The sequence below is a fragment of the Mya arenaria genome, chromosome 12, assembly GCF_026914265.1.
Source record: "Mya arenaria isolate MELC-2E11 chromosome 12, ASM2691426v1".
NCBI lineage: Eukaryota > Metazoa > Mollusca > Bivalvia > Myida > Myidae > Mya > Mya arenaria.
In genome coordinates, this window is record NC_069133.1 from 1,742,200 (window position 1) to 1,758,107 (window position 15,908).

The following is a 15,908-nucleotide window of genomic DNA, read 5'->3' on the forward strand; positions in this document are numbered from 1 at the left end:
TACTAAGACCAAGAGAGATAGCAAGTTTTATATAATATAAAGTGCAAATCATATACAAAAAGTTTATGCATAAATTATATAAAACGATGAAGTGCTTATTCACTAGTTAAAAATAGCTATATCTGAATGCTTACACCATTGTACAAAAGCCTTCGTAAAGCCATATAAAGTTTAAGCAAATCGACATGAGTGTTGTCAGTAAACATCAGAAAGTATCAATTGATATAGCACACTGCAAGCATCAAGTAAGGCTGGACTAGCGATGTCTGCTTTAACCTGTACCATGCTAATAATAACAACCAGTGTACTCCAAAATGCGGTAATTCTTGTAAAACATTACTTCGCAACCTTGTATGGCAAATAGTTTAAGACATTAAAATTCAAAAGCATTTTTTATGCACGATGGCGGGGCCACTCTCTTTGTACTCCTCGCTTGTAATCCAAGCTTGGCAAAACGACGAGAGGGACGCCAGGATGGAGCCGCCGATCCATACGGAGTACTTTCGCTCGGGTGGCGATATCACCTTCACCTTGGTTCCCCGGGACGCGATGCAGGACACCTCGTGAAGCATGCGTGCAGCGATGTCCGTAAATACCGTCGAGCCTCCGGAGAGAAGTATGTTTGCATACAAGTCTTTCCTAAGATCGACATCACATTTGACTATAGAATTGTACACGGATTCGTGAAGCCCAGGCATCTCCATCCCTAGAAACGACGGCTGAAACATGGCCTCCGGGCATCTGAAACGCTCGCTGCCTACTGTGATTATTTCTCCATCCGGTAATTCATATGTTCGCTCAATACTATCCGTATACACAGACTTCTTAATCTCTTCGTCAAAGTCAAAAGCAACATAGCACAGTTTTTCTTTGATATCTCGGACAATTTCTCGTTCAGCAGAGGTTGTAAATGAGTATCCACGTTCGGTTAGTATCTTCATAAGGTATTCAGTGAGGTCGCGTCCCGCCAGGTCAATACGCAATATAGCGTGTGGCAGAGCGTAACCTTCATAGATGGGGACAGTGTGTGTTACCCCGTCACCGGAATCAAGAACTATCCCCGTGGTGCGCCCAGATGAGTATAGAGATAAAACGGCTTGTACGGCGACGTAAAAGCATGGGTGCTTAAACTTTTCAAACATGATTTCCAACATTTTTTCGCGGTTTGATTTCGGGTTCAGTGGAGCCTCTGTCACGAGTATTGGTCGTTCTTCGGGGTCAACTCGAAGCTCGTCGTAATACGCATGTTGCCTGAAATTCAAGCATCAGGTTTAACAAGGGGATACCTTATACAATCTAAATTAAGCCCAAGTAAGCATAGGCTATGATACGCATGACTTAGACGTAGCATTTCGTTTCTAAAATAACACTTTGCATCAATCCAATATATAATGTTGTTATATGGTTGTGCAAAGAAATATCATATCCTACTAAGCTGTATCCTAAATAAGGTCATTTCGGTTATTGGTAATCATCAACATTATGGCAGTGTTCATTAATAAGAGACAGCGTCAAAACATATGTGGGATAGGCCCTACCACACGCGTTCCATGTCGTCCCAGTCTGTTACAATGCCGTGTTCGATGGGGTAGCGAAGGTTGAGCACGCCTCGCATGGCCTGTGCCGCATCACCCACGTATGTGTCCCTGTGAACCACGCCCGGCATCACATCCTGCAACAAAGAAGTCGGGAATCAATCGTCAGCACTCGGTCACTTCCGGGAAAGCTTAGAGGATTGACTGTTTTGCATCAGACCGCGGTGTTCAGAAGTGCCGAAAAAATCCGCGAGCGAGCATTGCGATAAATTAAATTTATGAATACAGTATACAATGTTTATATGACTTGTTTTGTATATATAAATTATCTGAGCAATACGTAGAGCTTAGATCAAAAACAAGTCCAAGGAATACGCCCCTAATATTGTCCAAGCGACCTTTACATTGATGTTTATATAAAAAAAAATGTGTGTAGAATGCACCAGATTTCACCTTTTTTTCCAAAAATGTTCTTTGGGTGCCCCCCCCCCCCCTGTTTAGAACCTATAATGTTTCGATTCCGATATGGCATATAACGTTGTATCCCTTAGCCCTACATATAGCCGAAGTGATTTTTATTTGTTATTTACTTGATAGCGTGTTGCTGCCATAATTGACCGGCATAACGACACGTTTATTATTTAATATGCTTTATCCATGTCTTGCGGTTTCGCGGCTTCAATCTCAATGCTTGAAAATATAAAGCTAAACATTCATATGCATACATTTTCATTGTAAATACCTGATGTTTCGGTCGTCCAACAATACTAGGAAATACACTCAATGGGGCGTCGTCTCCCGCGAATCCCACCTTGCACATGCCCGAACCGTTATCGATGACGATCGCCGACAGTTCGTCATCATGAAGGTACGCTGACATTTCTCTCCAAATAAGTAAAAACAAGTATTTTATTATTTGTTAGTAGTAATAAAATGGTTGATTGTCTGTTAATGGTAATTCAAATTATCGGCAAATACAACATATATGCCTATTGAGTGAATGCGATCCGTTTGGCGTCTGTCGTGACAATCGGTTTCTATGGAAACACCTCACACCATAGAATTATGTTTGTTATGGAGATATTTCGCGATAAGATGTATAGAAATATTGGACTTTTGCTTAGTGATGAGAGTTCTATTTTAACTAATTTTTCTGACGGTTATGATATATCGAGCTTTCTGTGCAGCTCGCTGTGTGAGGTGCATGATCGCAAAATGCATTCATATGTTACGCACATATAGATAATTCCAAATGTTAAGTTTATGATGTTCAGAAGGGAAATGCATTCAGACAATAATTACCTGTTTGGTTTATCTTTAAATCACCATACCAAACATAAAATGTTGTCTTGAAAGCTCAACTAACTCTGTGTTTTAACTCAGTTATTATCATTACACGACATCGCTAGCACAAATGAAACGCAAAAATTATGAGTGCTAAAATAAAATTTCATCGATTCCAGAACAGAACAGAAATCACTAAATTTAATAGTGACATTCTAAATCCCGTAAACTCTTTTCGCCCCAGGCCGTTATGTCGAAAGTGATAGTATAGTGCGGTGACGTTTTCTTCAGACGTGTCAGTCCAAGATGGCCGCCGAAGAAGACATGAGCACTGATGAAACCAAAACTTCAATCGAAAATGCCGGTAGTCATACAGGAAGTGATATTTTTTCAATCGAAGGTAATACATTTTAACATTTTTAATAGCTTTTTTCACTTCGCATTGATATACAAAACTAAGCTTTCACCTTTTCCTACTTTTGGTTGATTTTGAGAAGTCCATATGGTCTCCGGACATAATGCAAGCTATTCAAGCCTTCTGTCCACTTTAAACAGACGTCGATAATGTTTGCTAACGTTTACCTGAACTTTTATTCTCCATATAATTTGTTCATTGTTTTACTGGCGGTAACTTACTAAATATTGCACGACCTGGCAATTCTTGCTTTTCGGCTAAAATAAAATATCAATCAATTTTGCAACCTTGAAAGAGAACAGATTTGACACCATATTTGATAATGACATCCTAAACAAATTCAACATGTTTTGGTTTCTGTTATGAACAAAAAACATCAAGAAATTGAAACGTTTGAAAAGAAAGAACCAACACAAAATACTACATGCAGTGTGTAGAGGAAATATACTGTAAAATCTATTTAAAGGTAGAGATATTAATATAGCTGACTTATTCTTTTCTATCTTTCTCTGTTTAATGTCAACTCCTCTTCCGAGTGTTACTGACATGAACGGTGCGCGCCGACTTGTTAGTGAAAAAAATAAAACACTGAAGAGGCAAACCACATCAGAAACGTGAGAACTAGGGTATAATACCTGTAATACCTGTAATACCTGTAATCTTCAGGCCGTAAATTTAGCTTTCGCTATCGTGGCCCCTCTGGTAAATGTCTTCTTTAGTGGTTTCTCGACTGAGTGCGGTTATGTTAACATAAAAACTTTTTTCTATTCCAATGTTCAATGTTAAGCATTGATTTAAACTGGTTTATGGACTTGGCAGAAACAGTCTCTTCACTAAGGGAATTCCAGTACATAATCGATCTCTGACTGAATGAATAAAGTCTTGAATTGTGTTTGCTTTTCTTCTTGACAAATTTGAGATGATGTCCTCTTAGGTCTCCAGACGAAAGAGTGAAGAGATGATCCCATTTTAACTCATCGTGGCCATACACAGACTTATAAATCTGGATCATATCCGCCCTATCTCGTCTATATTCCAGAGTTGGAATTCCTAAGGCTTTTAGTCTTTGCTCATATGACAAGTCCGATACATCTTTAACTAATTTGGTGGCGCGTCTCTGAACATCCTCTAGTCTTTTTATGTCCTTCTTTAGGTATGGAGACCATACACAAGAGCCATATTCTACAATTGGTCTAATAATTGACTTATAAAGGTTGAGAAACATATCTTTGTTCATGAACTCGAAGGATCTCCATATCATTCCAGTAACTCTGTGTGCTTTGGAAGCAATTTCTGTGATGTGTTCTTCAAAAGTTAGCCTCGAATCAAAAATCACACCTAAGTCCTTTTCTGAAGCAACTGGCTCGACTTTAACGTAGTTTCCATCAATGTCCTGCATAGTGTATCTAGCACAATCATTATTAGACCCAATGTGCATGACCTTGCATTTGCTTGCATTAAAGCTAAGTTTACTTTCAATGCTCCAGTTACATAAATTGTCAAGATCCTGCTGTAACTTTTCACATTGTTGAGGATCGCTAACGGCCGAATAAATCTTAGTGTCGTCTGCAAAAATCTTCACTATACCCTCCACCACTTGCGGCAAGTCATTTATAAAGCACAAGAACAGCACCGGTCCCAGCACGCTTCCCTGAGGTACCCCACTGACCACGTTTGACCAAGATGAAACGCATGATCCAATACGAACACTTTGGACACGATGTTGTAAGAATGATTTTATCCATTTATGTACAGTACCACAGATACCAAGATTATTCAGTTTCATAGACAGACGATCATGTGCCACCTTATCGAAAGCTTTACTAAAATCCAAGTAAATCACATCAATTGGGTTACCTTCATCTATCAGTTGAGTCCATTCGTCTAATATTTCAAGAAGTTGAATTGCACAGGACCTGCCACTTCTAAATCCGTATTGGTCATTGGATAAAAGTTTGTTTTGATTCAAGTGGATCATTAATGCATCACGAACTAGCTTTTCACAAAGTTTGCAAATAATACACATTAAACTCACTGGCCTATAATTGCTAGGATCCTTTTTACTTCCTTTTTTAAAAATGGGTGTGACAATCGCCTTTTTCCAGTCTTCTGGGACTTCTCCTTCTCTCAAGGATTTACTAAATAGTAAGTACAATGGATAACTGATTAAATCACTTGTTTCACATAAAACTTTTGGGTGAATATTGTCAGGTCCAGGAGATTTATCTGGCTTCAGAGTTTTAAGCACTTTATCCACATGTTCAGGAGTAATATGTAAATCAATTAGCAGGTTCTGAACATTTATATCCCTTTCAATTGAGTCACTAATAGGGTCTGTTCTCACGAACACACTGCTGAAGAAATCATTTAGTACCTCAGACTTCTCTTCATCTGTCACTGCTGTGGTATTGTCACTCTTGTTAAGATCACCTATTTTGTCCTTTGTCTTCCTTTTAGAATTTACATATCTCCAAAACGACTTTGCATTCGTTTTCACTTCAGAAGCAATTTTCTGTTCGTAATTTCTCTTGGCACTTTTAACTTCTCTAGAACATTCATTTCTTGCCTCTGCATACTTATTATAATTTGTCGTAGATCTAGAATATTTGTATTTCTTCCAAGCTTTGTTTTTCTTTATAGTTGCAAGTTTTGTATTTCTGTCTAACCATAATGGACTGTTACATTTCTTGATACTGGACTTTTTCTTTGGTACATGTTTGTCTACACTCACATAAAGTGTCTCTGAACACAATCCACATTTCGTTTACACTTTTCCCCTCCATCAAATTGACCCAGTTTACACTAGAAAGATCTTCTCTGATTTTTTCATAATTACCTTTATAGTATTGAAATCTCTCATTCGCCACATTATGATTCACGTATGAAGCGAACACAATTTAGGTAACATGATAAAAAGTGATTGGTGAACTGGTAAAAGGATAAAAACACTGCTCGCTTATCTAATGCTTAATGGTTGCCACAGCCACCTTGAATGTGTCAGGGGTGGGGATAGTGACAATATGATTTGGCAAACTGTTCAAAAGTACAACCGAGTGAGGATAGAATGAAAATTTGTGATAGTCAGTTTTTACTTGAATTTGTCTGAAACATAGTGGGTGCATTAGTCTGGTAAATCTTATTGGTGTTTGAATATAAGATGGCAGCGTAATAGCAACATGATGATGGTATATGTTGTAAAACATTACAAGTCGGGAATCTAGTCTACGTTGTTCAAGTGAGCGCCAACCAAGACTTTCCTGCATGTTTGTAACACTGGAGAGAGGAGAGAAGTCATGTTTAACCCAACGGATAGCCCGACGTTGAACCATTTCAATTTTATTGGTGTTTGATCTTGTGTGTAGGTGCCAAATTGTGCTTGCATATTCTAACTGTGGACGGACAAGGGTTTTGTAAGCTAAAGTCCTGACACTTTCTGTTTTTGTTTTTATTTTTATTTTAATGAAGTTGAGAGTATTATTTCCATTGGTGATAATTCTCGAGATATGAGTGTTCCAGGTGAGGTCTGCTGATATGTCAACACCAAGATATTTAGCGAGGGGTTTTGCCAGTTAGGGTCAGGTTGCCCTAAACCTTGTACAGATATGTTTAAAGCCAATCTAAGGCTCTTAAAATGCTTCAAAGCCAGGAGTTGACTGAAGGTGGCTGTGACCCCAGCCAAGCAGCTGCCCTGTAATAATGGGGCTAGCTTGGTCCATGGTTCCCTAGTATAAGGGTCAGGGATTTTTGCATTCAGCCATATTTATCCCTGGTCAATAAACTTAAACTGTATGGGGCCCTTTGGTAATGCTAGAATATCCTCTATGTGGGCATAAACAGACTAAAGACCTTAAACCTATAGTTCCATGCAAATACAGAAGTGTAACAGATTCACTGTACTATCAGTTTCATTTCAGTGTTGCAGATTATCAAGGAAGCACAGCAGCAGCATGGGTTGCGACATGGAGACTTTCAAAGATACCGGTAAGCATCAGCTTATATCCATCATTGATGACACGATGTGCCATTTTGTATCTGTTTTTGTGCATATTTGGGTTATAACACTTTTTATGCCCCCGAAGGTGGGCATATTAAAATCGCACCGTCCGTCCGGCTCTATAACTTTCCCTTGTATGGACAGATTTTAAAATAACTTGCCACATGTGTTCCACATACCAAGACGACGTGTGGTGTGCAAGACTCGTGTCCCTACCTCAAAGGTCAAGGTCACACTTAGTGTTTATTTACAATGGAGTGCTGCATATAAGGACATAGAGTATAGGTTGTCGTGTCCGGGCTGTAACTTCCCCTTGTATGGACAGATTTTAAAATAACTTGCCGCATGTGTTCCACATACCAAGACGACGTGTTGCGTGCAAGACCCGTGTCCCTACCTCAAAGGTCAAGGTCACACTTAGTGTTTATTTACAATGGAGTGCTGCATATAAGGACATAGAGTAAAGGTTGTCGTGTCCGGGCTGTAACTTCCCCTTGTATGGACAGATTTTAAAATAACTTGCCAAATGTGTTCCACATACCAAGACGACATGTCGCGTGCAAGACCCGTGTCCCTACCTCAAAGGTCAAGGTCACACTTAGTGTTTATTCACAATGGAGTGCTGCATATAAGGACATAGAGTATAGGTTGTCGTGTCCGGGCTGTAACTTTCCCTTGTATGGACAGATTTTAAAATAACTTGCCAAATGTGTTCCACATACCAAGACGACGTGTCACGTGCAAGACCTGTGTCCCTACCTCAAAGGTCAAGGTCACACTAAGTGTTTATTCACAATGGAGTGCTGCATATAAGGACATAGAGTATAGGTTGTCGTGTCAGGGTTGTTACTTTCCCTTGTATGGACAGATTTTAAAATCACTTGCTACATGTGTTCCACATACCAAGACGACGTGTCGTGTGCAAGACCCATGTCCCTATCTCAGGTGAAAGATACACTAAGTGTTTATTCACAAGGGAATTCTGAATATAAGGACATAACAGTGTAGGTTGTCAAGAATGGGTGGTATTTTTTTATGTTTAGAGGTAATTTAAAATAACTTGCCATATGTATTTGACACGTAAAGGCAAGATCAACTTTTCATGTACTGACCTTGTTCGTAGGTCAATGTCACATTCGGGGGCATTCGTCACATACTGTGACAGCTCTTGTTTATACATGAACACAATTCCTTCGTCATGAATAGTTTTTTGTCCATTTGCAATACTGTTTATCATAGTTGATCTTTAAAAAAAATTTTTTTCATTTTCAGCTAGGTTTTAGAAAATAAACTGGTTTTCAATATTAATAAAACTGGTTATCACAAATGTAAGAAGTTGACTTTACAGTTTGCAATTGTTTTCAGGGGCTACTGTTCTAGAAGAATAAAGCGTATCAGAAAGTCCTTGCATTTCCCTCAAGGTGACAAACGGCGTGTGAATCCGAAAAAGGTCAACATAGAAACAGTCAAAGATGTTAGGTAAGTCTTAACAGAAATTCCAGGAAGTTTTATCTAAACCAGCTAAATATACACATATGCATAAAAAACATTTCCTTAAACATTTAATTACCAGTACAACAGTATTTGAACCTTTTGCTTAAATTATTAAAGACTTCTAATGTCACACCTTAATGACATTTTTACCAGCAGATTTAATTTAATTCCTGCAGAGAATGTTTCTTTTTAACTAACACTGAAAACTATTTGTTAAAATCGAACGATGTGTTTAAAAGCTGCTATTTCATACAGGTACCTGCATCTGTCCCTGTTCTCTGCGGAGAGGGCCTGGGCGTACAGCATGCAGCTCAAGGCAGAGGCAAACACCGAGCTTAGAAAGAAGTTTCACATGCTTGCTAGGATGAAAAAGGCCATGGCCTACGCTGAGGAGTTTTACACACTCTGTGAACATGAGAAATGTGACGCACGTACAAAACTTGAGAGCCAGGTAAAACAATATATTTCACTCTCTTCTTACATGTATTTGACCACATAAAATTTACTTGCCTACACATTTTCACAAACTTATGTTTAAAAGTGTAAAATCTTGTGATTGGAATATATGATTTATATTTTCAGGCATACAGATTTTACATCAAAGGAAGTATAGAGTTTGAACTGGCAAAATGGAAAGCAGCGATGGAAAGCTACAATAATGTGAAGTAAGTAGGTTTGGTTTCTGTAGTTTAATCTGATTAATTAGCAATGATTGCAAAACAAGTTATACCAATATGATATTTATGTTTCCTTTTAAAGCATGAAATTTTGGTCTTGTTTGAGAAACAACACAATTATTTATGAAAGCGGTTTACAGATTAAAACGATTTTTGGTACATATGTTTAACACTGTATAATACAGTACATACATAACTTGGGTTACAAACAACCAATATTTATTGAGTTTGTGCCATTTTTCAACTTGCGATTTGCCAAAAATTTGGTGTCTGGACTACTACTCAAAAAAGGGTTGATTGATTTAATGATTTCTAGTACACATGCTTCAGGCCATGAAAATCAGGTCAAGATCATCTTTGGTTGACAGAGTTAAGTCCCTTTTTCCAGTTAGAATTTGCCAAAAATATGGTATCCGGACAATAACTTTTGATAGAAGCAATGGTTTAAAGTAATTTTTTGTACAAATGTTTTAAATTATACTATAGAGATTCGGATACCCCCAATACACACTATGCTATTTCTTTGTGTGCTGTGGGCAATTTTGACGAGGATAATCTTGAATCATGAATAATTAATGAGGCAGTTTCATTTGTTCTGCAAAGTACCAGGTGCTTTACAGTTGAAAAATATTCTGGCGATTGCCGGGGTTGAACCGGGTCCACTGTCTCAGTAGAATAATATTTGGCAGTAGTCAAGACCATATGGCCACAGAGGATACTGACATCTCCGCATATTCATTAATACAAGATTTTGTCAGTCAGTTGTCCCACGGTATGTATGAAGTGTAACGGAAAAAGTACAGTGGTTGCTGATGATGATACAGATTATGTTTGACTTTGTTTTAATGGAGTGAAAGCCACTTTTTGAAGAAATATTTCACAATTCCTGTGTCAAGGCGGTATGATGTGTTATTTGTTACTCCTGAGACAGCTGCAGTTGTAATTCTTGTTTATGGCATTTTCAGAACAATTTATGAGCGGCTTGGTAAGGCGTTTACAGAGGAACAGCAGGTGTTGTATCTGCAGAGGGTGGCTGAGATTGAACCAAACATTCGCTACTGTGCGTACAACATCGGTGACAGCTCTGCGCTTAAGGACCTGCAGCAGATGAGGAGGATGGCTGGTGGGGATATGATGTCAGAGGAGCTGGATGTAAGTATTGGTTCCTCTTTTAATTTCTTTAGTATTAATGTAGTTTGAATTATTCTTGAAAAACAGACTTTATATGATACTATTTGAAATGATCTTGAAAAAAATTGCTTACACAATTACTAATGGACTTCATTTCATCACACTGAGTTCAACTCTTGCTCTTAAAAAAAGCAAAGAGTAATAGAAACAGGTTATATAATACCAAAGCTCTCTCAATCCTTGATCTATCGCAGTTAGAATTATTTTGCTGTATTTAGGTACTGCTGGCACAGACCCGTGAGAAGCAGACTGCAACCCTGTCTGAGGTGACGTGGCAAGGCCGGACAGTGCCTGTAAAGAACGAGCCTGTGAGACTGTTCCTGCTCAGTCTGCAGGACAGCACCCAAGAGGTGGAGAGGGCAGAGGGGATGGACAACAAGATCTCTATCTATGAGAGCCTGCTTAAACAATGCATTGACGCTCAACAGGTGCTCAGAGACTCGCTACAGGAGGACCAGGTGGGTGTGGCTCGTCTTTTTTATATTAATATCTTTATTTAGAGAAAAAAACTGCCAAACTCTATTTAATATGTCCACTATTTAATTTGAGACAGACAGAAATGAAATTGAGGAAATGATTAAAACAAAGTTGTATCTTTCCATTATTTCATAAACATAAATAGCATCGCTGTCAAGAAATAACATCATTGTATGTTTTTGATACACAGCTAATAGTGTAATAACTTTTGATGTGACATAACAAAATGTTTCGCATTGTAAATTGACAGTTAAATATAGTGACGTTCTTGTTATGAATTGGTTTAAACAATAAAATACTGAAAAACTTGGTTTCATATTTAAAATGGCATAGTTTACAAAAACTTTCAGATTTCACAAACCAATTAAATATGTAAAAACAAACATGGTGGCTGCTGATTTGGACTCTTATCCACTGTGTCCAATATATGCATTTTTCTTGTATTTTTTTGCCTGTGTCATATCAATCCTAGCATTGTATACACAGTATAATTGGGTAAAAATACACATAAGTGTCATTCATTTCAAAATGGATTAATATGTTGACTCAAGTTGATGAAAGGTTGTCACAGCTCATTTGAGCAATTTTAGAAAACTTGTTTAATAAATTCTGTATTAAATGACCACTTCTGTTTTGTCATATACAATTCAGGCTCTTTATAAAATTGAATACCGTAATTCACCTAAGAGTTCGGACACCTTAAAATAATTATTTTGTTTGGCTTTCGAAATTCATAGAAAATTACCATTTTTACATTTTTTCTATGTCCGAAAGAATAAAACCTACCTAATATAAATAGGATAATAATATATTAATACGTAACTTGATCTATCTGACTTCAGACCCTGAACACTGAATTCAACTAGTTTTTTTCTTCTATATTCTTATTCTTATTTATACAATTGCAGAATTTCAAGTCAGCGCAACGAGGACAGCCATTGGAGGGTCAGGTGTCAAACCAGCATTATCTACACAGTTACCTGACATACATCAAACTAAGCAAGACTATAGAGCGTAATCTGCTGCTCATTGAGAACATGCGGAGTTACCTCCCTGGAGCCCAGGTGGAGGAGGGCCGTAAAATCACCAAACCTCAGGACCTGGTCAGGCTCTACGATATCATTATACAGGTATGAAATTGTGTATAAACATGTAAGAAGCATCTGCATGTTTCACATTTTTAACACAAAGTGCACAGTTTGATGGAAAATGAAATGATACTGTACAATGAACATGGTAGTTTCTCGACAATACTTTTATAAAAATTTTATAAAAATGAACACATGTTAATTTGCAAGTAAATAAACGCAATGAAAGTAATTTAGTCTTAGGGCTTTTCCAGTAAAACATATAACCCATAGGAGGGGGGGGATGCAATTATTTTTTTAGTATATAATAAATATATATACATGTATGGGTGGGTGTCTTTTCGCTTATTTGGACCCCAAAAGGGTAAATTTGCTTCTGTATGGGGTATGTATAATTTATAAGTACCTTCCCCCCGGCCCGGGGGTATATGTTTAAATGGAATAGCCTTTATTTTATAAAATATAAGACAATGTAGTACTTCAGTTATGGTCAGAAATGAAGATTTGTTTTGGTTCACCTTTTCAGAATTTAGGAGAAATACCAAATCTGAATGGAATAGAAGATGATGAATCTTTTAAAGAAGAAATGACCGTAAGAGCATTAGGATTTAAAGCATTTAGGTAAGTCTTATGTGATATAGCGATTGAACATGATTTGAATTAAGATTTAAGATCATCACTGTCATTGTAATCTGTTGTAATCACTTCTATTGATCTAAGGTTTGTTCAGAATTATCTTGCATAATTGTGCATATATGTGTAATTGAAAGGGAAACTGATTGTTTAGAAATTAAGAAATTGATAAAACATTGCTCACATATTCTTTTCCAACTTTTTGAAGCCAATTTATTGCCGAGTGTAAAATTCACCAGCACTAGTTCTCTTATAAATATATAAAGAATGATAGCCTAACAGTTGTTGTTTGTACATTTCAGGTGTTTTTATATAGCCCAGTCATATGTGAGTGCACGGAAGTGGAAGGAAGCTATAGCCCTGTATGGCCGTGTGCTGGAGTATGCACAGGAGGCTGTAGACCAGTACAAACGCCTGGCAAGAAGCTCACTTTATAAGGTAGGAATGAAGTTAATAAAAAATGATTGGCCAATATATACTAAAAGTTTACAACAGGATTTCCTGGTGTTTAGGAATGTGGTTTGTAGAATTGCCATTTGAAAAGTTTGAACTATTTATAATTAACTTTGTAAATTGTGTAAATAATGTTTGGTTATTAATCTTATTGCTATGGTTAAGCTTGATGTGTGCACTGAAACTTAGTATGACTGTTATAAAAGGTAGTTACTCTGTTTAATGAGCTTAACAACCTTTAAACCGATTTGTTAACAAGTTGTTTATAATGGCATACTAAGATGTTTATGTACATGCTTGGCTGTATAGAACATGAGTATAATGGTTGACACTGTCTTACACTACAGGCTGAGCAGGAGCACTTGTCTGGATTGATCACTGAGGCTGATGGCCTGCAGTACTCGTCCCATGCCTCGGCCATCCTCGACACTGAGGCCCCTACAGAACAGATGGCCTCTCTCACTGTTTCTAACAACAAGGTTAGTGTACACAAAGTGTCACATTGTATATTGCTTTTCTCTGCCTAATGTTTGATCTCCATGGGGAGTCACTTTTCAAGTTTCAAAGTGAGGCCTTGAAATGAGTTTTTGTTTTGATTAAGATGCACGGAGCTATGTAATACTATATTATAGTCTAGAAGTTCTTTGTTGACAACACACACTTAAAACTTGGCATTTTAATGATTTTCAAAGTAATTGATTGATACAATGAATAATAATAGAAAATTCTTAAAATAAAATAATTCATGACAATTTTAGCTCACTACTTATGAACAATGTATATATCATGGAAATATTTACTTAATAACATTGATTTACTATAAAGCCTTGAACTGTTGTTAAATTAGCCATCAATATTGAATGAATATAATATACATGTATATCATTCCAACTCTCATTTTGCTTTACAGAGAACTAAATTTTGTATTTGCTACTTTTCAAGTAAAATTTTCAGTTCACTTGTCCAGTATCTCTTCGAAAACATGTTGCATACTTTTATCTAAAATAATTAGATGAAATGGTAGAAGTACCAATACTAGCATGTGCTGAAGTTACAAAATGGTACAAGTACCAACACTAACATGTGCTGAAGTCACAATCAAAATGTGTGTAAATGATTTCAGCCCTTGTCTGAGAGGTTGGAGCAATACTCCGAGGACACAAGTGTGGCCGGGAAGAAGGCTCGCCTGGTCAAATTTCCCCCGGACTTCAAGGCCATTCCCTGTCGACCACTTTTCTTTGACCTTGCTCTCAATCACGTGGAAATGCCAAATCTTGACGCAAAGGCCGAGCAGAAAAAAGCTGCCAGTGGTATCACTGGGGCCATCAAGGGATGGTTGTGGGGTGGGAAAAAATAGTGATCACTGTGTTTCTAGTATTTATAAGAATTTTTCCATTCAACATTGTGTTCTGGCATATTGTATCATGTGTAGCCTTTTTATACAGCAGCTGAATGGACCTAGTGTTCGATGTTTTATTTCAGTGATAAGAGGACTTGATAGAGTAAAAAAATTGATCATGACCATTGTTCATCATAAACTACAAATCATGTGTAATGATTTTCTTCAATTAACATTAAATTGTGTGTAAGGATTTGTTTCAATGAAGTGTTATTTATAAGTACTGTGTTGTACCATCAAATCTTTGCTTCCCCTGTCATGGTTGATGCAGCTCAAAGCTAGCCATGCAGCCTGTTTGGTGTTTGAAGAAAATAATATTTTCATTTCTGTGAAATAAAAAAACTTTTTGACCTCTATAATTAACAACCCATTCCATTGAAACACATGAACAAAACTATTTTTTATCATACTGTTTTGACAAACACTTTTCTGGAAAAAATGCTTTTAAAAAGTGTATAACTTTATTTGTCCTATCATACTTTTTAGCATAATTTTACATTTCTGTATAACTAGTCAATCAAATTAATGTGAAACCAACTGAAAACTGAACTATTTTTTGCCTTAAAATTGTACAAATGTATTCACTAATAAACTGTTGCTGATTGTACAGTATAAGGCCTGGTAGAATCTTTGAAACATTCAAAAATATAATTATTGCTATATTTGGAGTAAAAAGAAAAACAAGTGAAGTTGATGGAAACTTCTTATTGAATTAATTATAATGTACATACATATTTTATTGGCTGTTTCTGAATTTACCTAACTATAAATCAAAAAGGTTAGAACTATAGGTACATTGAAATTCGTCAAAAGTATTTATTGTTTTAATGAATTCTATAACTCAATGAATTTCAAGCAGAAAATTCATTGATTGGAAAAGATGGTTTTCAATTAATGTTTGAATATGTGTATTTCATCAATATATGTTAGGTTGTGTTGAGAACAGACCAGATTGTTATAGGTTAAGGTCTATTTTATCATGCTTATGTGTACAGTCAATCATCATTCAAAAGAAAAGTTACAAAAAGGAAATTGATATTAAAAAAAGAAAACTTGCTTTGCTTTCTTCCTTATGTGCATACATGTCCAGTGAAGAGTTAGCAGCAATAAAACTGCTAAGGAACACAATGTATTTAAGCCCACAGAATTGACTAAATTATTTCTCTTTTGGCATAAAAACTGTTGAATCTACTATAGACTGATTTATTATAATCAGCCTGTAAACATTTTGAAAACGAATTGGACTTGCACTTTACAAATTTGGTAAA

The 15,908-nt window shown here is 36.7% G+C and overlaps 2 protein-coding genes across 2 annotated transcripts; one reads left to right on the forward strand and one right to left on the reverse strand.

The window, feature by feature from the left end:
• Positions 1-380: 380 nt before the first annotated feature.
• LOC128211234 (actin-5-like) lies at positions 381-2,415 on the reverse strand. The gene is made up of 3 exons (XM_052915785.1): positions 2,278-2,415; positions 1,539-1,672; positions 381-1,251 (listed from the first exon to the last, which is right to left on the reverse strand). Exons 1-3 carry the CDS (start codon positions 2,413-2,415, stop codon positions 381-383), a joined length of 1,143 nt encoding a protein of 380 aa, XP_052771745.1.
• Positions 2,416-3,105: 690 nt separating this feature from the next.
• On the forward strand, positions 3,106-15,696 carry LOC128212398 (signal recognition particle subunit SRP68-like). Its single transcript, XM_052917837.1, has 12 exons — positions 3,106-3,219; positions 7,149-7,215; positions 8,594-8,707; positions 8,978-9,173; positions 9,305-9,387; positions 10,365-10,551; positions 10,809-11,048; positions 11,976-12,197; positions 12,682-12,776; positions 13,091-13,226; positions 13,589-13,720; positions 14,365-15,696. The coding sequence occupies exons 1-12, from the start codon at positions 3,126-3,128 to the stop codon at positions 14,596-14,598; spliced, it is 1,800 nt and encodes a 599-aa protein (XP_052773797.1). The 5' UTR covers positions 3,106-3,125; the 3' UTR covers positions 14,599-15,696.
• Positions 15,697-15,908: the final 212 nt, after the last annotated feature.

What these genes read in the sequence shown, in the direction of transcription:
- LOC128211234 (XM_052915785.1), bottom strand. Translation starts at nt 2,415, where the DNA reads ATGTCAGCGTACCTTCATGATGACGAACTGTCGGCGATCGTCATCGAT. An exon ending in TTGGACGACCGAAACATCAG is followed by an intron (nt 1,673 to 2,277) that starts GTATTTACAATG and finishes TCTTTGTTGCAG; the next exon opens with GATGTGATGCCGGGCGTGGT. An exon ending in GACGACATGGAACGCGTGTG is followed by an intron (nt 1,252 to 1,538) that starts GTAGGGCCTATC and finishes CTTGAATTTCAG; the next exon opens with GCAACATGCGTATTACGACG.
- LOC128212398 (XM_052917837.1), top strand. Translation starts at nt 3,126, where the DNA reads ATGGCCGCCGAAGAAGACATGAGCACTGATGAAACCAAAACTTCAATC. An exon ending in GAAACAGTCAAAGATGTTAG is followed by an intron (nt 8,708 to 8,977) that starts GTAAGTCTTAAC and finishes TATTTCATACAG; the next exon opens with GTACCTGCATCTGTCCCTGT. An exon ending in TGATGTCAGAGGAGCTGGAT is followed by an intron (nt 10,552 to 10,808) that starts GTAAGTATTGGT and finishes TGCTGTATTTAG; the next exon opens with GTACTGCTGGCACAGACCCG.